This window comes from Ostrinia nubilalis, chromosome 23, assembly GCF_963855985.1.
Source record: "Ostrinia nubilalis chromosome 23, ilOstNubi1.1, whole genome shotgun sequence".
NCBI lineage: Eukaryota > Metazoa > Arthropoda > Insecta > Lepidoptera > Crambidae > Ostrinia > Ostrinia nubilalis.
In genome coordinates this window covers 12614207-12638735 of record NC_087110.1, presented here as the reverse complement: position 1 = coordinate 12638735, position 24529 = coordinate 12614207, and the positions used below count along the sequence as shown (strand labels likewise).

Sequence of the window (24529 nt, the reverse complement as noted above, 5' to 3'; positions counted from 1 at the left end):
CACCGAGCACATGCGGCCGCCGTCCCGGGGGAGCGGGGGGACTGTCCGGTAGCTCGCCCGCGTAATAATACCATTTTCTTGATTTCATGGATTTTTCCATGAAAATTTAAAATATTGTTTTTATACTTTTTTGGCATCAGTGTCGTGTATACTACCATCCCTGAGTTGGGCGTTGTTTTACAAAACCACACCCTGTATAATTGAAGCCACAATAGCCGAACGGTGAAGGGGTCGGACTAACCACTCGTGATCCGGGGAACGCGGGTTCGGTCCCCGCCGCCGCTGCATGCGCTATGTGAGATTGTCATCTTGAAAATTATGATGACGCTACTTGATGTCGTTATTCTCAGAGTTGCCAGGTTTTCAGGGTGACCCGGTGACTTCAATAAACAAATAAACTTTATCAACTGGACGTGTTAAGAGCAAACCTATAACAAACGAGTACATTCGGTTTAGCTTATTTATTTTTATCTTCGCGGTTCATATTTAAAGGATTTTATTCGTATTTAAAGGACTCTGAGTAGTTTTATTGACGTTAAAAGGATAACAATATCGGGCTATAAATTATGTGTATCGTCGTGTTTACAATAAACTCAATGAGCGAAGATAAACTCGAGTTTAGTGCGCGATACGGTAATGTACAGCTTTGGAAATACGGGACGTTAAAGTCGAGAGCTTTTTACAAACTTTAAAAAGATTTTATTTGAGATTCAAATGTCAGGTTCGATTTACTTGGTAAATAATTATTTTAGAACATTTTTTTCAACGGCTTATCAAAACTAAATCAGCAAAGCATGCAGTATCTGCCATCTATCCAATAAAAAAATGTAGAAGAGCATATAAATAAGTGCCAGCTTTTTAATTCCGGTAATCCGTCTGCTCGTTTGCCTCCTGTCACATATAAAAAAAAATGCATCAATTTACAATGCTCTTTAAAATATTTAGCCGTATGTCCCAACAGTGGACCATTAAAATGAAATAAAACCTTTGAACTAAAGCATGCCGTCATGTTTACGGTGACTGCTTACAAAAGGTATTCTTATTCCAAAAATCAAAGCAAATATGTATAAAACAGAATTTACTGCCAATTCTGATAGTCCAGTCAAATTAGACATGAACCCTGCAATAATTCGCATACAGCTGAAAATTGGTACGAATGTTCGGAGCACCATTATGAATTAATTGTGAAAAGTCCCCATCGATCCGACATGTGCTAAAAAAAAAATCTATGTCAAAGTTAACCCTACAGTGCACGATTTTTCCAAATTGAACAAAAAAAATTATATTACTTTTAAATGTTATCTATGTTTCGGGAAAAATAATAAAAAAAATCTATTTTCAATATTTTCGGAAATATTTTGAGTTTTTCAGTATGTACCAGATGTGTCCCAAAATGCATTAAGGGTGACTAAAGTTTTATGTATGGTCTGACATACTGTCGGTGACAATGAAATAAAACAGCAAGATTTATTATGATATATTTCAATTAAAAATTAAATTAATATTATAATAAAATGTTTTATGTATAATATAGTAAGTAACGACACCATAATATAATAGAAAATAGGAATTTAATGAGATCAGTAACCATTATACAGTCTTTTTCCTCTTGAACGAAATTTTACGGTTTAATAACTATTTAATTATAAAATTTACATTTTGAAATGACAAGACAATTTTTACTTTTATTTAGGCACACTGTCACCTTACATTTTTCACAAACTATGAAACATTTCAGCCAAATGACGTCCAGTACTAGACAAAAGCCTCCTCCGAGAATTTCCTTAACGACTGATCCCGCGCTGCCCGCATCCAGGTACTGACGTGACCTGCACCAGATCATCGGTCCACCTAGTGAGGGTCCTGCCCACACTACATCTTCCAGACCATGGACTGAAACGATTAAAGAATTCCCCTTACAACCTGGAAACGTACAACGTGTTCTCGAAGTTAACCATAACGGGGAGTAGTCGATGCCATCAGTCCTGCTGGCGTCTTTGGCTTTTGGCTTTTTTTCATCCTTTACTCCAGCATATCAGAAACGAATGACAATCATCATCATCATCATCATCATTTCAGCCACAGGACGTCCACTATTGAACATAAGCCTCCCACAATGATATCCACATCGCCCGGTTGGTAGCGGCCTGCATCCAGCGCTTTAGTCCTGCTACCTTTATGAGGTCGTCGGTCCACCTTGTGGGTAGACGTCCCACGTTACGTTTACATGGCCTCCACTCCAGAACTCCCATCCCTTCCCTGACCCATCGGCTGTCAGTTCTGCGTACTATGTGCTCTGCCCATTGCAACTTCAGCTCGCTAATCCGTCGGGCTATGTCAGCAGCTTTAGTTCATTTATTGATCTCTTCATTTCTGATTCGAAATATGCCCAATTTCAGTTTCTGTAACTCTTTTTGCGTGTCATCATCTGAAATCAATCAAGTAATATATTTACCCTTATTGCACAGTGACCCATATCAGGCACATACAAATAACATCCAATATATGCGTTGATAGTAACTGATATCAAAAAATACTTATTTAACAATAAACTAGAAACAATAACTTACCCCATTTATATTTTTTCGAAAGAAAACATTGTAATTTTCACTTTTTTCCCAAGAGTAAAACTTTACTAATAAACTTTTTCACAAACTGACCGACTTTTTCGACTGCAAAACAGTTTACTGAGTGCAGCGCTTCCGTGGCGACAAATGTGAGCTATTTTGTTATGTGCTATAGTGTGTAGTTAAGGTACTTTCTAATAGATGGCATTAAATAGCATCTTGTTACGAAATATAGGCAATAATTTGGTATGTACCATATGTGTCCCACTATGCGCTGTAGGGTTAAAAAATACGGGTTTTTGAAATTTTCAGCCAAACGGTAAGTTTTATCACAAAAATATGTATGACAAGGTTTAAGACCATACAATTATCTATCAAAATTGTCTATACACTTTCTCCTAAGAGTCAGCGTTTCTGAGATTCGATGATCCGAAGAGTCAAAAAAGTGTTTTCTTCATAACGGTCTTACACATAAATCCAATGTGATATCGCCTCGTGCCTCGACTCAGCATTGTATCATGATGTGTTGTCGACGTCGAATATAAAATGATCAACCTCAATGTCGTCTGTCGTCAATTTAATTATCGAAAAATGGGTGCAACTTTGACAAAGGACTGCACCGTGAGTTTCTAAGATACGAAGTTTTCGTGTCTATTACGTTTAAGAGCTCTTATATGCACACGTCACTACTCTACTTGTAACTCTATGGTCACTCTTTTAGCCCGGTCAAGTCAAAAAATCTAGGTTATTATAATTCGCATAGAGCTGAAAATTTGTGTGAATGTTGAGAACACCATCCTTAATGAAATGTCAAAAATCCCCAACGATCCGTCATTTGAAAAAAAAATTTACGAAGTCCAAGTTTTTTGCATTTTCCCGCCAAACAGTAAACTTATCATAAGACATTATAAGAAATAGTAGTAGATCATAAAATTATCTATTAAAAGTGTCTTTACCCCCTTTTTCCTAAGAGTCACCGTTTATGTGGTAACGATGCAGAAAGTTGAAGAATTCGCATTCTGTTAACTACTCCACAAGTCCACAACTTCAACTCTATTAAAATAGTTTTGAATTGAACAGGATAACAAATACATCTTAAAAAAGGCCTACTGGGGAAACCTGGTAAAAAAAATGCGCCAAATAACCATCATAGGTGTTGTGGAAACATGTGCATATAACGAGAACATCTTAACTAACTTTTTGTTTCGTTCTACCTCATAATCGGTGACTCTTAGGAAAAAGGGGTTAAGATAATTTTAATAGATAATTTTATGATCTACTATTATTTATTATTTATTTTTATGATAAGTTTACTACTTGGCCAAAAAATTCAAAAAACTTGGAACTTCGAAAACTTTTTTTTTAAATGACGGATCGTGGGGGACTTTTGACATTTGATTAAGGATGGTGTTCTCAACATTCACACAAATTTTTAGCTCTATGCGAATTATTATAATCTGGACTGTCTAACTTGGTCGGGCTAAAAGTGTGGCCATAGAGTTACAAGTAGAGTAGTGACGTGTGCATATAAGAGCTCTTAAACATAATAAACACAAAAACTTCGTATCTTAGAAACTCACGGTGCAGTTCTTTGTCAAAGTTGCACCCATTTTTCGATAATTAAAGATGACAGATGACATTGAGGTTGATCATTTTATATTCGACGTCGACAACACATCATGATACAATGCTGAGTCGAGGCACGAGGCGATATCACATTGGATTTATGTGTAAGACCGTTATGAAGAAAACACTTTTTTGACTCTTCGGATCATCGAATCTCAGAAACGCTTACTCTTAGGAGAAAGTGTATAGACAATTTTGATAGATAATTGTATGGTCTTAAACCTTGTCATACATGTTTTTGTGATAAAACTTACCGTTTAGCTGAAAATCTCAAAAACCCGTATTTTTTAAGTTTGACCTTGAATTTTTTTTTAGCACATGTCGGATCGATGGGGACTTTTCACAGTTAATTCATAATGGTGCTCCGAACATGCGTACCAATTTTCAGCTGTATGCGAATTAATGCAGGGTTCATGTCTAATTTGACTGGACTATGAGGTACGAAAAAACATTTGATTAGAAATACGAATACCTACCTACTATTTAAGTTTTGTCAATACGCAAAGATTTACAAATACAACGACAATGTGATAAGGCCAAAATGCGAATTTTTCCTTTCTAATTTCTCCATACAGTGTTTACCTACCTATTCACGATTTTGAAGTTGACTCTATCTACCTGTAACTTGTGTTTCTGCATCAAGTCGTAATTCTCGCTGCCGGAACTGAGGCCTGTCCAGTTACAAATGCAACATGTCAAGTTTTTACGATCTTTTCCATTACACCAATATCTTTAAATGGTCAAAAGAAATTAAAAATCACTTTAAACTCGAACAAAGCCAAACGTAGCCACACTTAATCTCTGCTTATCTTACCGAATACCACAAATCCATTAATCTATAATTAAAGTAGCATTAATTGGTGGGTCGATTAGGAAATATGAGCGCCCGCGCCTGCGCCAGCGGCCATATTCGGCGAATCTATTCCAAAAATGCAACAGGAAAAAGGATTAATGTTTTCAAAGGTGGTCCCACTATGGCCACAGCCCGTGCAAGATAGCTAGCCAATTTCAGAGAGGTTTTCGTTTAATCGCAGTGTTATCCAAGTAATCGAAGCTACGTTAAAAATGTAATGCAATATTTTATATTAAAGTCCTGAGTCCTATACCAGTAAAAACTATATTTCAGTAGTCACGTTAGCTACCAAAGTTATTCTGTAAATGTCTCTAAATCATGGATTAAAAACACTCACAATTTAAACTCTATTTTTTATTAAGCAAAATCTTGCAACAGCTGAAAATAATTTTCTCATGTTACAACGACCGCAATTTCTTTGATGCTTAAGTAAATGGAAAGTCTGAAACTAAAGCACATTCAAATAAAGGATTTTTTTATATTTTTTTATCTTTATTTTCTTTATTGATGGAATGGATTGATCTGGCTGTTCTCCCTTCCCTGCCCTAGACTAGAGCTTGCCCAAAACCGAATTCCTACAAAGAGTTACGTAATCAACGGATTGTAAGCATGCGCCTGCGCCGATATATTATCCACAATAATGCGGCGGACCTCGTTAACATACCGTAACGGTGATTTACGGGACCTCTAGGGATGGGCCCGGCGGTAGGTATCGATGGGTCTCGATAATTCGATGGATTGGTAAATTAGTGATAGGTATAATCTTAATAGAAACGCCAAAGAATCGATTTTCTTAGAATATCTGAGCATATTTTATTAATTTGAAAATTATAAATAACTTGAAAAAATGGAACTGCCTAAGGCGAATTGAACCCACTACTATTAAACAAAATAAAATATTATATTTAATTAATAGGTAGGAACTACAACTGGCTTCTTTTTGAACAAAATGTACATAATAAGATGTTCTATGAGCTAAAGTTCATCTTTCGATAATTTAGATACCTCATTAACAAGAGTTATAGTAATAGGTAAGAATCTTTATTTACAAAAACGAAAGGTCACTGACTGACTGACTCACTCACGCATCACGAAATCTCAGAAACTGAATCTCAAATTTTGCATGGGGGTTCCTTTAAGAACGTAGGTGCTCTCAAAGAACGTATTTTACGAAACTCCACCACTAAGGGGATCCACGCGTACGAATTCGCGGGCGGCCGCTAGTGCTTCGAAGATATAGTTATCTTACACATACAAAATTCAAATAACTAGAAGAGTCAATTATGATATGTTACTTCACGTATAAGAAACATACGTGAAGTAATAAATATAGTTATCGATCACGTCACATCCCTACCAGTAACGCAGTTAACAAATCGAATACAAATTATGTCCCTTTAATATCGTAATGTAATAATTTAGGGGTCCCTCAACGGGACCGGGACTCATTACACGTCTTCATCCCGGACTATCCTCATTAATAGGAATTGCCTTTTAACTGTCGATTTACATTTTAGTCTTTGTGGTTTCGTTCTCACCTCATCAATGTAAGCTCGGATTAGTATAATTTATTGGTTCTCATTTCATAGTTTAATTTTTATGGTAGGAACTGTCTATAATATGTAATGCATTAAAATTAAAATGTTATGAGACCTCTGGCTATTGCGCTTGTTCGCTTAATGATCCATCGAAAAATTAGTAGTTTGTGAACGTTGCTACAGACTCGTATTATTTTATAGAACTAAGCAAGCTTTCTAATTTGTACGCCTGCCTAATATGACGCGTTAATTCTCGTTTCCTCTTTATTATGTATACCTATTGTGTCAATTATTTAAGTTTATTTATCTCAGGGTAATCAGCATTTTGACTAAATTGTAAGACCTAATGTGAATGTGCTAATGTGGTTATGCGATAAACGATTGAGTATCTAAATATATAAAAGGAGAAACTGACTGACTGACTGACAGATCAACGCACAGCCTAAACGGCTAAACGTAGGCACTTGAAATTTGGCAGGGACGTAGCTTAGGTACCGTAGAGGTGCACTAAGAAAGGAATTCCCGAAATTCCCACGGGAACGGGAATTAGCGGGAAAAAACATTTGTATGAAAAAATCTAAACCGCGTGAGATATGTAGATGAAGGGGGTGAAACGGGATCTACGCGTACGAAGTCGCGGGCGGCCGCTAGTTGACTATAAATTTCTTTTTTATAAATATAAATGTAAGATTTAGAGTCATATAGGCAAGGCCTCTGTGAGTGCGCTGGTCATCCTGAACAAACAACAATTCGCCGAGTCAGCGCGCGAGCAAACCCTTGAATCACGAGAGGGTCAATATTTGACCGGCATTCAGGGCTCTTTGATCATTACTTTTTTCCTCGCCTGTGCCTTCAATTACGTATTGTAAAGGCGATTGCAAAAAAACATATTATATAGATACATATTTTTCTCTTGTAAAATTGCATCAGATAATATGAGATGCCACTGTGCTAACTAAATGTAGGTGCTGTAGGTCTCTACAATTCCCAGTCTGTCTTTACAAAAATGCCCATTAATAGTTCCTTAAATGACTCGATATGCCAATACCTCGCCGATTGTCCCCATGAGCCAGGCATGAGTGCGCCGCGTGGCAGACAGCCCGCCACCAGCCGTGACAATGTCCGTCAGTGCTAGACGAGGACAGTGTGCCTACCATGAGTTTACGTTAGGTGAGCTCGCTAGCGAATACGTCAAAAAATTCTATGAAGATTTTATTTCTTGAAAGTAGCCGCTAGGGGCGCTGCACAATATGTCATACATTTAAATGTCATTTTTTTACGCAGTCGCTAGCGAGCACACCTAACGTAAACTCATGGTAGGCACACAGATCGCATCGCGGGACCGCCGAGCGTGGCGCATTGTGCGTCCATTCGGCCATAGGGCTGACACGCGGGAAACTTACTCATCTTGGTTTAGTTCAGGCGAAACAAGTGTGTCGAAGAGTTCGTTAGTGTCAGCCGTCCAAATCGTCAATGACGTCCATAGCTGGAGAAAACAGGCTTCCCCCAAAGATGTCCATAACGACTGTTCGTGCACTGCTCGCATCCAGGTCCCTACTTTCCGCAACCTTCATCAGATCATCGGTTCGCAAAGTAAGAGGTCTGCCAAAACTAATAATTGCAAATCTTACTCTCGCTAAAAAAGCGCTGAAAGTGATTATTCTTGTTTTCAGAATTACCTAAATTTCATACAATCTGTTCCCATTGTCTCGAACTGGCGTACAGTACATAGAGAAAAAGTTCAGATATTCTCACGTGAGAGACAATTTCTAAAATGTACGAGGCGCTGAAATTGATAACTGACTTGCGCTTTATCCGCAGTATGCTCGCTTTAAAAAGTGCTCAGTATTTCATGTCAGCCCTAGCAGAGCCCATCAGTGCGGTAATCATACCCTATTAACACATATCGGATTACGGGCAGGTGCGTCACCGCGCGCCACACTGAAAGCTTATTTAGTAGCTTCTGACTGAGTGTGAAAGCTTTTAAACTATTTTTCAACCAGTTCTGACTCCAGAGCTTTCTTAGATGTCTATACATATTTTAATAAGAAGTAGCTCTGCTGTTTGATTAATTTAAAATAATAAGTTGAAGTTAATAATAACTTATTCATTATAAACTAGCAACGCAATTCGGATTTTTCGACGATGGAATGATTTAAACATCATACACCTTTATAATAGTTTCGTACTTAATTAATTTGATATAAAGCCTGTATAAATGTAGCTTTATTTGTTTGTGAACGAGACTATAACTAAACTGTGCAGTATTTTTTCTTACATTTCTTTCTTTTTCTTTTCTTGTTTTATGTGGTGTACAATAAAGTGTGTTCTAACTATTTCTATCTAGCTAGAATGGAATGGGCCCACTGTCCCTTTTTACCCTGTGAGTAGACAGAGCAGAACCCATTTGGTGAAGTTTGGGGATTAGTTACAGATTTCATTGTCATAGTTAAATTATGTGAGTTTGTTTACCCGACTTCAAAATAGAGGTTAATGTTTTTCAAGCCTGGTTATGTGTAAGTACCTACCTAGATATCATGTTGACTGGTCTTGATGAGATTTTTGTGTTTGTTTCTTATTTGCGGGCTAATCCACCCATAAAAATCTTAAAACTGATACGTTAGAAAAACTTTATGATTTTGGCGAGGAAGCTCTAAGCTAACTTCTTCAACTCCAAAAATAATAAACGAACGAGCTATGTCTAGTAAAATGATCATTTTATTACAATTGAATAATGCATGTTCAATAAATCAATATAAGTGTGGCATTAACACTTTACATGACTATCTTTGTTTATGGCGCGAAATAACAGCAATCACAAAGGTGAGTCATATTATAAACAAATCAATTTCATACATCACTGCAAACAATGTTCGTGATGCTGCCATTACTGCAATAACAGTAATAACATAATAAACATATATCACATGGTATTTGTCGTGCAATCCATTTTATTAGCATATAAACACCCCGTTACCGCCGGGACTGTCAGCGCGGCCTAATCGCCCGTGTAGAGTTTCAATCAATGCCAATGCAATAAACTTGTTGTTTTATTGAAGATGCACTTCTGTGCGCGTTTACACGGTGCGATGGATAACGCAACAATGTAAATCGTATTCCGTGACAAGATAATAGAATGTGTAATTAATTAAATGTTTAATAAATATTTTAATGTTTCTTTGACATGTCACGTTAATTTTTCTTCGGTGAGTTAGTTATCTTCATGTGCTACTTTATTTTATGTTTGCTGAATATGTTACTAAAATCATATAGGTAAGTATTATATTAAGTATTTCCTTGAAAATAAGTAAATAAAATAAAAGGGTTACTGATATACCTACCTAAAATATTCGTATTTGAATAAATTCTAACAAATTAGAAAGCTGAAGTGGCACGTACCACTAATTGCCGAAGGGCGATAGGGAATAAATTAATATTCTCGAATAGAGATCGTGCATGGCAATGTAGATGATCTTAATTAATAACTGAAATTAATGGTTCCTTTCTTGGAAATTATATTTGCTATGATACGAAGAAGTCAAATTATGTATTCTAACTAAAAGTTATTATTTTTAATGAATAATGTACTTTTTCCATGTTGCTCTAGAATCATTTAAACACTAATCCAGACTATGTTAGCATATGTACAAGCAAGTGTTAAATTTATATGTGTATTTCCGTGTAGACAAAGTCTGTCCTTGTAAAGACCACCGCGTGACCACAGCGATAGCTGAAGAGCTTTGGAGCGATTAGCGACGTCGCCAATGACTACGATTGCGCGAGCTTTGCGAGTGCTTTTACGTACGATAGATAAATATCATTAGAAGCATCGCATAAACGATCGACTAAGTAAAATGTTTATTCATTATTGAATGTTATTGAGTCGGATCGCCTTACATGCATGCACTTTGCCTAAATGCGTGTGTCTATTACCGATTACGCGATTGTAAGAAAATATCTTTGACATTCAAGTATGTTGAAAATATTATATTTCAGTTTTTTTACATTTACAAAGAACTGAAAAGTATGATATCTTTTTTTATGATGAGCTAAGTGAAATATTTGGCAATTCTTCAGAGATTTTAGCTTCTGGAATTAACTGAAACCGTTTTAGAATCTCACCTAAGCAACGCCCCAAATTACGATCATGAGTCGTAAGTCTTATGTAAAAAATCTGAATCGCAAGAGACAGTAAAGTTTTATCCGTTTAGGGCACGCTGTGGTCTGCGCTTTATTTCCAACACGCGTATTAAATATCCATAATTTTCTTTCAGATAAAAGATATCTTCGACGATATCGCAATAGTAAATTATGTTCACATTATCAATTAAGTATTGCGCGTCGACAGTCAATTAAATAATGTGAAATATAATCGAATTGACTCGAGTGGGCAGATCGGCAGTAAAGTAGTCACAATAAATATTTAATTTAAATGAATGTCCGATCCAATCGGCATATTACCATTTTGAGTGCATAGTCACAGGCCACGAGAACACAGTGCGCTTACTTCGCAAAAAACATGACACCATGCACTTTGTGCTTATGCGCCTGAAAAAAACAGGAAAATGTGCACATTTTCCCAAACTTTTTTCAGTGAACTGATTGATAAACTCAGTTTCTGGGTATGCCTTAGGTTATTTTTTTTTATCTGGAGTCAATAGTCATGCAATTCCCAAATATGAAACTACAGGATTCGTATGTTGCCACTTCACTAGTCCCATTCTCGATACTCAACTTAAAAGTTACAGTAGCTAGCAGATAGATAGGTCTAATTTTTAAGGAAATATTATTTTTGTAGGACTAGGTACGTATCTGCGTATACTACGCATAATAGAACACGTACGCCCGTATTCACAAACATATAAGGTCTCACAGTGCGCGTGGACGCACAGGGTCACACACGAACCAATCACAGAGCTCTATTCAACGCTGTACGTTCGATTTGTTGCTTCACTTAAGTAAGCATCGTTTGTGAACACGGGTGGTAGTGTTTATGCTAGAGCTCTTAGTCAGGCTACCGTAGTAAGCCGTAGTGACCCTACTGAGTTTATGTCTATAGTGATAGCAAAAACAACAGTATTTAGAATTGAATGCTGGCTGCGGGCTGATGACAAGCTACTTTATTTATTATTATTGTGTATAATAAGTAACCAATTTGTATTAATCTTCATATTAACATCAGCACATTATATTAAACAACTTCTATATTATGCGACGACACATCACGCGTGGGAGTTCGATTGAGCAGTCAGCCTTCTTTTGAAGATAAATAGTTAAGTATATTTTCAACCCCTATAATAATAATAAATTTAATTTGAAGTCAGACAGGAAATAAGACATTTTTGATTCCAAATATCGTCCTAAGTGGAAGTTCACTTTAGATTGATTTTTGCTGTTTGGGTGAATTAGCATTCCTATAACACTGTACCTACCGTGTTTACAATAAGTATTATTGTGGAGAAGATTTTTCTTAAAGGTTTTAAACCTTTGTTTGTTGAAGGGAAGTCGAACCTTAATTTCGAACTCCTCCTATGTTCTTCTGATTAATTTCGTTGCGGGTCCAATGACAGTTTAACTTTCCCCCGGGACAAACTTGACTTTCATTGGTTGGGTTTTTGTGGCGGTCAAGCTGTAGTTCCTGGCTACACAGGAGTTGCAGTGGTGGGAACGAGAGGTGGGAATATTCCCGTAATACGTGGAGAATTTTAATAATTATGATGTCTACTTTAAAGGAGATTTTAAGGATCTTAGATATTGGACATAGTATGGCATAGTACGAGCCCCAGCTCGCAAAGCTGAAAGTGTGAAGCTGAAGTATGGCTTAAAAACCAGGTTTATCTTTCAATTCAAAATTTTTTAATTTGTTTTATATCATTTGGAAAACTATAATTTAAGGTCATGCAAACAACATGCACATGAACGTAACTCAAATGATCACAAACACATTGTCAATAGGCTTTGTTGATCTCCAACCGTACATCAGGGCCGTTCTGTCCCAGAGACAATGCGCCAATTTGTGCGGCGGACCGTACGGTGCCTCTCCTGTCAGTCTGATGAAGGAGTTGCTGATCAGTTCGCAACGTTATGGGACCAGGAAAGGGGACCAAGGACAGATGACTGTGATCCTGTGCATTTATTGATTTGGACTTCAAAATAAAATTGAGATTCAATTTAAATTCGGAACCTTTTTGGCACTAAACATTATTTTATTGAGATTGACATAGGCAATAAAATACATATTTTATAGTACTACATACAATGTTCTGGAAATCAATCCTGTTTTGTGCTTTGCTATTTTTTATGACTGGTCAGTCCAATTACTCAATTAATTCATTTCCCAAATTCACAAAAATTAAACTTTTTTTCATTTACAAGTTTAAAGGAAGAGTGTTAATAATTTGGAGTTTATCTTAATCTAAGTTAACGTAGATAGTTAATCAACATCGGATAATAATCATTTCAGATCATCGAATATTGCTCAATAAGATGTTACTTACCAATAGTTATGGCTTCTAGTGAGAACTATTAAAAACAAATCACACCAAATTATTGGTTTGTACGTGCTTATTAAGGTGTAAAATAGACTTAACCTCATTTAGGGTTCCGTAGTTATAAGTTTAGCAAACGAGAAGATTAGGTAAACGCTTTTTAATTTATGTTATTCTTAGGTTTAATTTGTATTTTTTCATTTAATTTACTTATATTACTATTGTTACGTTCCTGTCATATTTCGCTTTACTTTTAGATTGGATTTCTGTAAAAATAGGCGTAAGCTTGGATATAAATATTGGACTGCTACTGTAATTTACTTTTAGAGTTGTGTTATTTGGCAGCTGCGATACAAGCGTGAGCTTAGTGCAGAAGCCGCTGAAAATGTTAAGTCTGTACTACTTCTCAGAAATAAAGCTATTATTTATTTACTAAAAAAAAAAAAAAAAAAAATTGGGAACCTTGATTGAAACCTTGTCCTTCAAACTAATTGACAGGGTTTAATTTTGGCAAAATGAAGTCAGTTAGTTGGTCATATTTAGTGATAATGACAAAATCAACACTTTACCATTGCCTATCGCGGAAGATAATCACGTGAGGGCCCGGTTTGTTGGAAAATAATATTATTAAGGTGTTTTATTCTAAAATATAAAAATGAATTGCATAATGTGTTGGTTTGGTAAGCGCATAACTCAACAAGCAACGCCTGGACCAAGGATGGTTTTTACGGTGAGAAAAATTCGAATAATTTCCGGAAAACCCCCGGGAGAAGCCGCGGGTTTTCAATAAATTCAGATATTTGTTAGTAGCTATATTTTTAACGGAAATACTATTAACTAAAACTACTGAAGACAAAGAAAGAACCTTTAAGCTTAGATTCCACTTATCGCTTCCCATTCTTTACGATCGTCCATGTCATTGCCTCCCAAACCATAGCCCATAGCGTAACGTCGTAATCTGTGGCATCTCTTATTTATGGTATTACAGTTAATAACTTCATATTCCGCCGAGTAGGATGTGGGCTCGATGAATGTTATTAAGTCGGAGCAATCTTACGGAGGTGCTTGAGATTGCTTGAGTAAGTATCGGCGGTTATGTTTTTATGATGCGCTAAACACGGTGGTTCATTAGCTTGGTTATGAGATGATTAATGAGAAGGAAAACTAAACCTGTGTTCCACAGAAGAATTAAAGGGTTTTTTTATATTGCAAGGGTTATAATTGGGTTTGGGTTAAACTTAAAATATGTTTTAAGATTCAGTATGTTTTTGTTTCTTGGTAATATCAGTCTAAATCTTATAACTTATATTTTCAATGTATCGCTGTTGGTTTTTATACATAAATAAAATAAATAAACAAAAGATGAAGGAAAGACATAGTGAGGGTGGTTAATTAAGTGGTGTCAAAGTCAAAACTTTAATTTCATTATTTGCATGGACTATTAAAAATAGTGCTTACATGTGTTACTTAAATGTTCTCGGGAGGCAAACCATGTAACAGAAAGAAAAATAAACTACTGCTGTTGGACGGATTCCGCTGCAGTACTAAGTACGTTTGTACATAATTCAGATGATAATATATCATTCATCATACGCTACTTATATCTTTCATACCTATCTCTGTTTGCATGACCGCTATAATATTTAACATTTCACCGACTTTCGAAGGCACTAGAAAGTTTACCCCAAAACAATAACTTTCATGAGCTGAAACACGACTCCTAAAGGTCAGGAGTAAGCAACATGTTCAATAATGTTTCAATGCAAAGGTACACCGCTTTGTGAATGATGCAACGTGTAAAGTCGCAAGTGCCGCGTTCTTGGCGGCGTTGATGTCATATTTTGAGCAAGAGACATTTAAAGCGTAATTAATCGCAAGTGGTACATCGAGAAGGCATGGACGGTGGACCCAATCATTCACTTTGCAAGTTGAAACATCTGGAAATCATTTAGGCCTTGGAGGCATTATCCTGGTTGTGTGTTATCACTGCCAGACATCACAATTTTACTTTGAAATTCGTAGTTTTTATCAATGAAACATAATTTCTCACTAACTACAAGTCCATGCACACCTTTATGTAACAAACTGTTTCTATTACTCGTATGAAATAAACGAGTAGACCGTACACACAATAATGTAACATCATTCTCTTCTAGACCGCAAACATATGACATGACCAAAACGGGTGACACAAAATAAATGGTTACAAAAGTTGATGTCATAAAGTTACATTCTGGCAGTCTGAACAATTAAAACACCAAAGTATTAAAATAAAGCAAGGAAGAAAAACTTTTTTCGTCTCTTTCCAACCCTCAGATACCATGGCAGACAGAGCCGTTATAGTGTCCATTAATCCAAGTCATTTCCCAAAGTAGACCTCCAAGTGAGTACACGGCTCGAACAGGTTAAATGCCAGCTGAGCTGTAAAAACAGTGAATCTGAACGTTTCCGCGCCTTATAAAGCAATGGCTGGTTTTAGCGCGGACGTATCGTGTCGTGTCGTAAACGCCGCATGCGCGTGTGCCGAAGATGTGTAAACGAAAACTACAGTTTAAGGCTGGTCACTGTTAATTTATAAACTTTTAGTAAGCAAAGAAGTTATAACGCAAAAATTTGCAAAGAACCCAGACTAAGACGAGGGCAAATAAGCCGCGTCGCGGGCGGAGCTAGTGTTTTGCAAACAGACAAGTCTGTGAAGGGGGTGAAAACTGAAGTGGATTTCATTCATGCGATTGATTGAAAAAATCAGTGATTCGTATTCATGTTACGTATCAGTGAAACATGACATACTTAATTGAAGTTACCATGATTTCAGTAGCTTATTTTTATTTTCTAAATTATTTTCTAGTTAAATCTTGAAACTGTTTAACTATTATTTTAGAACCCAAACGTCTACGTTGGCACCTGTTTATGCATTTTATAATCGAAGAGTAAATTAAAAAGAGCCGAAAACTTTTAACAACTGCACATACCTTTGCTGTAACGACCGCCAACTGCCTCGCACGTAATTTACAAGTAAAATAAACTCCGTGATTAGTGGTTGTTAACGCGCCTCGCTGTAACCGGCCCGGGAGCCCAGACGGCTGTCAATTTAGCTCAACAAGCTAACACTGAGTTAGGAAAGATTCCACGGATTGTTTCGTTGGGAGGAGCTAGTAATGTTAGAGATACGATTACCTGCGAAAATTACGTTTAGCTGCTGCGGTTGCATTCAAAACTGTGGATTGTAAAACTGATATTGGGAGTTTGATTTTTTCAAAGTGTCTAAAGGCCTGGCTAATGTAAAATCAGATTTTCCCTTCATTTCCTGTACTGTAATATAGGCAATACATAATTATTTTTCTTTCAATATCTTTTTTATTTAGTTATAGTTTAGACAGACAGTCAAGCAATATTAATACAGGGTTTAAACAAAAGTAGGTAGCTACATTTCAAGGGGGTTGAATCTAGAATAGAGGAATATAAATATAAAAAAAATTACAAATGATTTTTTTTTATTACAAATAAATGAGTCTATTACTAACTGAAATCATAAATACTAAAATAGCAATAACCATTCACCAGAGATCGAGACAAAGTGCGTGTCGGTACTGTGCATGTTGCACACGCATTAGGTAATTTCCCCTGTCAATAGCCGACCGAGAAACTGCGCCTATTTCTGGACATCACAGGTCGAACAGAACAGCCAGCTCATTTTGAAGACGGGCGAAGGCAATTCATAAAATATAAAACGAGTTTCACTGTAAGTAGTTTTATGAAGAGCTTTTATTACGTTTAGTCTTAAATTCTCAATAACTTTCATAAATTTTTCAATCTTTTAATAATTTCAAAAGATCAGGTCTAGTTTCTAAACTAAATTATTTTATAATCTACTGACAATTTGATGCTGAAAAAATTTGAAAGTGGACAACTGCCACTCAACAAGATTGTAGAATTTGCTGTACACAACACACACACCACAAACAAAAACACCGAATTGAAGAGTGATGAACTGGCTTTTATCCGATGGCCTACGTGGTCTATGGTCAAAACATCACTTTACTTGATTTCCGAACGAAGACAACCCATCATTACGCCAATCCTTACAGACCATAAATGACAGTGTGAAATCACCTTAAGATTTCCTGTTTCATTCGAAAACATACCTAGAGACATTAGCTTTTGAGTTCAAATTCAGTATTGGAACACGTCTTTATGACAGCTGATCATTTCAAATTTAGAACTTAATGGCTCCGCCCACCGAGACGCAATACCACAAAGTGTATTCTATTTCACACGAAGGTTTACGCAATCCCTCTGTACATTTTTGTAAGGAAACGTAACGTTAACGCAAAAAAGGTTCAATACTCGTCCGTGAGGTTGTTGCGGTTGTCAATCAATAAATTGATATTTTCGATGTTAGTCACTTCTCTATATTTACGAAGCAATAGGAGGCCTCTATCTAGGTACGAGTAGGTACGTACTTTTTCCCACAAGCGTAGACTTCCGTTTGCTTTAAATAATGTGATGGTAGAATAAATAATTTCAACAGAGGATTTTTATTTATCTTCCAAGTAAAAGGGCTACCAAATGCCATGTATAACTGTCAAACTCTACATTAAACAGTGCTTGTAAAAGAACTTGAATCTTCGTAGTTAGAATAAAATTTAAATGATCAAATAGGTATGAATGCCTATCGTCATCACTAACATTTGCCCCCGGCCTCGGCAGGATTCGTATTCGCAAATGTATCTGGCTAGTCCTCAAACCATCAGACCAGGTGACCTATGACTTCCAGTTTCTACTAACATTAAATAAAGCCATCAATTTGTTGCGCACAATCAACAATAAAGGCTCGACGACGTCACCAGGCAATAAGAATCCGAAATGATCTGCGCAGGGACTCCATACATTAGCGTTTAATTTCGAATGCATTGTAAAGTCGCGACTGACAAGGCCTCTGTTAGTAGGTAATGTCCATTCTTACATATATTATATACTAATATGTACAGTGTACATGAATGATTTAGCTAAGGTCAGTTTGCATCATACAACAATTTCAAAAAAACTCCATCTTAATTTTCCTTCTCACACCTCACATTCCTATACGCGATCTTTCACTGTTCAAGCTATCCGTCTATGGAACGCCTTGCCGATGTCTATTCGGCAATCTGAGTCACTTCCTATTTTTAAGAAAAGACTCAAGTCTCACTTCCTCACGTTGCTACCTTAATTTCCCTACATCTCTATTCCTTTTAGCTTCTTAAAATTCCTATCTTTTTTCTGTTGGCTATCTAGTTCTATCTTTGGTTCGTATCAAGAATTGTATGTGTATGTATATATTATATGTTATATGTATATGTATGTATATATTAATATATTTTATGTTATTTGTATGTATTATTTTGGGTTAAATTTTACACTTTTGTTTATTATTATTTATTTCATTAGTGTCGACACCGCCTTCCCCTTCATCTGTTTTAAGTAACTGTCCTCTCTATAGGTTGTCTGGAAGAGATCGCTTCATAGCGATAAGACCGCCTAATTGTACCTTATGTGTTCCTTTTCTTTCTGTTTCTTTTTACAATGTGGTGTGCAATAAAGAGTATTTATTATTATTCTCTTTATTAACTTTGGTTCTTAATTTTAAATATTATTATTATTATTATAGCTTAATCAACAAAATCATGTCAAAATTCAACAAATTGCCTACAAAAATGATGAATGTTGACATATTTTTGATGACTGTGTGTAAGGCAAAACACGCGCTGGAGATGGCTTTATGTTCTTGATATTTTTGGCACACACAGCTTGAACTATGATTTCAAGAAATTTGAAGTTAAATTTTTTACAGTGGACAACGATTTCCAGGACCATGAGCAATAATTCGTCATATTCATCTTTTAAAGAATACAATTAACATAAAATACGTTCAGATAGCAAACGCGCTAATACTCGTAATGTGTTAAAAGTATTTTTTTTCGGCATTAAAAAGTTGGGAAACTCCTAAACTTTTCCAAGAGTAAGCTAGTAACGTAGAGCTTTAAAAGCCGCTAATGTATTTGGCTCCACCCTTTTCTGGACTATGTAAGTCTTGTTACAGCATTGACTGTACAGCTGGTCGTTTGGAGGGCTCACAAACGATATCACGACGACGCTCGCTACGCGCTACGTACGATACAGTATGTATGCTCGCGTCACGTTCGCAGATCGTTCGCGATACCTGTATCTAGGGTTAGTAGCAGGATTTCCATTGTTTATTTCATTACTGAAACATTTGTGGCTGTAAATCAAAAGTTTTTGTGAAGTCTAATGTAAGTTTAAGGAACACGATATTATTATGTATTTTGCAATCTTTGTCATTAAAATAATATTTTATTTTGATAATTATTATCACAGATCCCTTTTAAAAATTTCAATTTATGAAAACTTAAATTTTTGCATCAACTAAGGACACAACCCTGCAGCCCTGGTGTCACACTTTTGGTATTTGATATAGCTTTAGTCTAACCTAAGGGATAACGCGCTCTCCGCAGCTACGAAATGAAACTTCTTTAAATAATGAACAGAGTGGCAACCCTACATATCTCTATTTTGGTGCATGTCCCGACTTAATAGGTTGAAATGTTCCCGTGTGTTTGTTGTGTGCTCGCTGTAATATTGTTCGCGAGTCGCGGCGAGTTATCGAGTCTAATTATAGGGTGCTTTGTGAATCGCTCCCTTTTTGCGTTTTTTGCGGTATCAATACGGACGGAGAACAATTTGGGCATATTTGTGCCCGTTTTTGGCAGTTTCGGGATCCGTTTTTTTGTCAGAGCATCTTCGGAAGGCATGTTTTAATTTTGTTGAAGTTCAAGCCTTTGGAAGAACATGAGTGGCAGTTTAGTTCTATTCGTAAGTGGAATGGCGTGGTTGTATTTAGTATTTGCAAATTCTTGTGTAAGAATTTAGGAAATGTAACGCGGTCACAATCTTAGTTCTGAAATGAACTTATGTGTGTAAAAATATTTTACACGTACATCCCTTGCTGGGTTAAATTAAGATCAACATTAATAAAAAACGTTACTATAACGTACAAAATAATGCATTTTCTTTTTTTTTTCTTTTTTCAGCCAAATGACGTCCACTGCTGGACAAAGGCCTCCCCCAAGGTTTTCCACAAAATAATGCATTTGCATAGACTTATTATTAAGGTGTTATTCTATCAAAACAACAGTTACAACTAATTTCAAGATGTTCTCCAAAAGAAAATAAAAGAATGCAAAAAGCACATTAAGATGCTCCTAACTACCAAAGGAACCCAATTCCGAGCCAAGTACAGGCTTGACCACTTTTTGATGATCAATTTTTGGTAGCCGATGATAATATTATGGATGCCAATTTAGATTTACATGTCCGTAAGGTGATCTTCAATTTTTTAAGCTATTCGTCCAGCGAGTTATTGCTCGCCACCCACTATGCTTATTTTGTATTAAGCAATTTCAGTTTTTTGTGACATGATTAATTTAAAATTAAGTTAAAATAACGAATTCAGGGTAGAACCTGCTGGAAAAGTAATTTAAAGTTAGTTAAAAAATTGATTAAGACGAAACTTCTTGTCAATTTTGTCTGTCGCTTACAAAGTTTGCTCTACATAAATGATAATATTACTTTAAAGCTCTGGCACACAGCCGATGTGAATGCATGCCACATAATTACTGTGTGAAAAATTTCATACCGTATAATTCGTAAAGACCTCGTCAAAACTCTGATATTTACAATCGCAAGCCCTTTCAAGCTGAATTTTAAGTCCAGCCACACTTCTTGTGGCTGTCTAACAAGGCCTTAAGAAAGCGAGTGAGCTGTACGGAATCGTAACGAGAGTAGCTCACGTTACACTGTATTCAGTGCCTGTGTGTCAGACTGAATATTATTCACCACTCCATCATTACCAAAACAACCATATCTAATAAAGTTTATTATACATTTATCAAGCTTATTACGCTTAATTTAAATCTTGCGTGTACTAAGATTTGTTTGTACAAAATATATCTGTACAAACTCCAATCCATTCTGATGATTATGCATTCAAAATGTAATCTGACTCATTTTACTAAAAGGTACAGAACGAATTCCGAGATAGAACATCTTACATATTGCTCGCTACCAATCCAATAAACATTGTATTAATTTTGAAGCATGCTTCAACCGTGTTTACTTGGATGTAAGTAATGTCCCGCGTGGCGCAGCGGGCGGAGCTTTTACAATTAAGCTCGGCGAGCGCTCCCAGCGGCGAAAACATTATTAAAACGTTGTTTTACTTTGACTCGAACATTTCTTTAAAAAGAAAGTGGTTGGCAGTAACGAAAGTATTTGGTTTGATAAGATAAATAACTTACGATTATAACGTGTTGAGTTTTTAAAGCTTTTAATCGAAAGTATTTTAAGAAAGATATTTACTTAGGCTTGGGTTTTAATAATGTGAAAAATGTATTAATATAATATTTTCGATAACATCTAGCAGTGGCAATATTGACAGTAGACTATTTAGAGTAACCGATGAGGACATGAAATATCCACCAACAGACAAGGCAGCCTTATTATACGTGTATGGGTTCTTGTATCTTAGAGTGCGAGTTCAAGAGAAAATTGGAAGTCCCTTAGTTATCTCAGGCCAGGGCCGCGCCAACCACCGGCAGCGCCTGTGTGCGGAACCTATGAAGCGCCTCTTTTCTAATAAATCGTCATAAAAAAACACAGACATGACGAATCTATTAGGGTTCCGTTTTTTGCCATTTGGCTACGGAACCCTAAAAAGTAGCTCACTTAGGGTAAAATGGGCGAACTTGTATTCTTAAAATGACCTTACCTATACACCCACCAAGTTTGTCTAACCTTCCGCCAAACACCCTGTATATTGTGGTTTTGGCTTGGCTATCTCGTCATTTAAAATCCCCGTGACCCCATCCCGCTTATGTCGCACGCATCGCATCGGGTTGCGTTCATAAACTCACTCATAGTCATAAAAAAATTGTAAGTATTACAAACTCGGCGCCTCTACGGTTCAAAAGAACTGCTGCCGTTTTAACGTTGAGCTCGTAAGTAATGTAAACTAAAACCCTAAGCGTAAAATGAAACTATAAACGTGAATCATAATAAACATAATAATATAAATATTGAGAGACTTGTAGCGTAATATTTGTTTTGTTGTGTACAAGGCCTATGTTGCGCATACTGTACCTACTTACTTATCGATACTCCATTTAAAAAATTAGGTGGCAGTAGCGGCGCGGCGCCCCTATTGTCTTGGCGCCTGTGTGCGCCGCACACTTCGCACACAGGGGCGGCGCGGCCCTGTCTCAGGCGACACTCATTCACACCTTGACATCCACAGCTGCTACCTGGCGGACGGGAGCCAGCCTAGTCTGATGCAGAGCAGCAAATGGCACCTCGGGCCCGCCGAAGCAGGTGGCGCGAGGGCATCGCCTCATGGCTCGCGGCATCAGACACAGCTGCTGCCTGTCCTGGGGCCAGCTCACCTGACGCAAAGCAACAGCAGGTTGTAGACCAGCGCCGCGCGAGGCATCGCCTCATGGCTCGCGGCATCAGACACAGCTGCTGCCTGTCCTGGGGCTAGCTCACCTGACGCAGAGCAGCAGCAGGCAGTAGACCAGCGCCCGCGGGCCCGCTGAAGCAGGCATCGCCTCATGGCTCGCGGCGAGCGCGCGCCATGCGTGAGCGCGCCCACTCACGCCATCGCACTCGCCTTTTCAGCTGCTGCACTGTGGACAAAGTATATACCAGTGAGTTTCCACTGCTGCAACTTCTGAGTATCCAGGATCAAAATTCAAGATATGAAGACCAAGTTTGTGGATCCGCAACAAGATTCAACGGAAGTAATAGGAGCTGATCGAAGTTAGAATCGACTTCCCTCCAATGCAAAGGGAATGACAGACGAATAATCTTTTTTCTTCTTGTGTTTTCTTAATGTTTATGACAGGGCATAATAGAGAGACTCTACAATCCAAACAAATACCTACTCAAAGTGATTTCCTATCTGGGAATCAAAAGGAGACCTCTTCAGGTTGCGAGAGTCCAGCTCCCAATAAAGAAAAGAGCTTTCTTTTTCGATTTAGATATTCTAAGCGAGATTTATTCATAGTTTTCGCTTAACACTTGACACGCTCAACAGAAGGTTGTTAGGATTTTCCAAAGAATTGAAAGAATAAAATCTATTAATAATCGCACAGTAGGATTTCAAAGACGATGCTTTGTATTCAGTAGTAAGTTAAATGGCTTATGTCACATCTAACCTTATCTTTAGAACACTGAACCATAACTCATGAGTCCTGTCCATTCACTGGACTGTCCGTGTCCATTAGTATTGTTTAGGCTGAGGTCACACAGACCTGGGACAGAAAATTAATTAAAACTTTACCTAACCTATAATAACCTTATTAAGGTTCTCCTGCATTGAGACTAGAAGCAGTAAGAAAGCTCACACAGACATTTTGATTCCTATTTGGAGACAAGCAGTTGGAATAAATAACTGTTTATACACAGTCAGACAACAATGATGGGTAGGTATATTTATAAGTCTATAATGTCACGATAATAAGGTACCTAGAACTAAAATTCAAGGCATTATCTATTTTACCATCATTACTTAGTTAACCTTTGCTAAGCAAAAAAAAAAATCTTCGTAAAGATTTCGCTATCGTAGGTGACATTTTCTGGTAACGTAAGATGAAATGAGGAGATCCGTAGGAGAACCAGAGTGACTAACATAGCCCGCAGAATCGCTAAAATCAAGTGGCAGCGGGCGGGGCACATAGCTCGTAGAGCTGATGGCTGCTGGGGCAGGAAAGTTCTTGAGTGGCGACAACAGGCCGGAAGACGTAGCGATGGCAGGCCTCTAGGTGGACTGACGATCTGGTGAAGGTCGCGGGAGGTGCCTGGATGCGAGTGGCGCAGGACCGGTCTTTGTGGAAATCCTTGGGGAAGACCTTTGTCCAGCAGTGGACGTCTTTCGACTGAAACGAACGAAGGACGATGAAATGGTGTCAGTTCTGCCTAGTGTGCCTTCCCCCTTATCCAGTGTCGGTCTATTTTGGCAGCGGTTAGAATGTCGCCGAAATAGCCCGCGGTTTACTTGCACTAATAATAGTTTATGTACTATCGGCAATGTTTTTGTTGGTGAGTCATCGCAGCACTTGTGCTTCATTGCAAGAGTTAATGCTGGAACTCATATAAATGTTAAAATATGTTTTGTTTGTAATGAGCTTTTTGTTTTTGTTTGTGTTGTCGGTAAAGCATGAAATATACCTTTTCACTGGCTCGAAATATTTTGAAATGCGGTTAAGTACCTACTTAATTAAAAAATGCTATATAGGCCTAAAATATTGAAATGAAAATAATAAAAAACTCATCCTTGATTACAATGAATGGACTTTTTTCTTTGTTGTAGAGCAACTATCAGTCCATTGATTAGTTCTGCGA

The 24529-nt window shown here is 37.1% G+C and overlaps 1 protein-coding gene across 1 annotated transcript in view; it reads right to left on the bottom strand.

Annotated features, from left to right (window-relative positions):
• LOC135083180 (protein Wnt-7b) overlaps window positions 1-22616 on the bottom strand; it is a 65255-nt gene extending 42639 nt beyond the window's left edge. Inside the window, exon 1 of the mRNA XM_063977914.1 lies at window positions 22570-22616. Within this exon, the coding sequence (XP_063833984.1) occupies window positions 22570-22616 (47 nt within the window). The remainder of the gene's footprint in view (window positions 1-22569) is intronic.
• Window positions 22617-24529: the final 1913 nt, after the last annotated feature.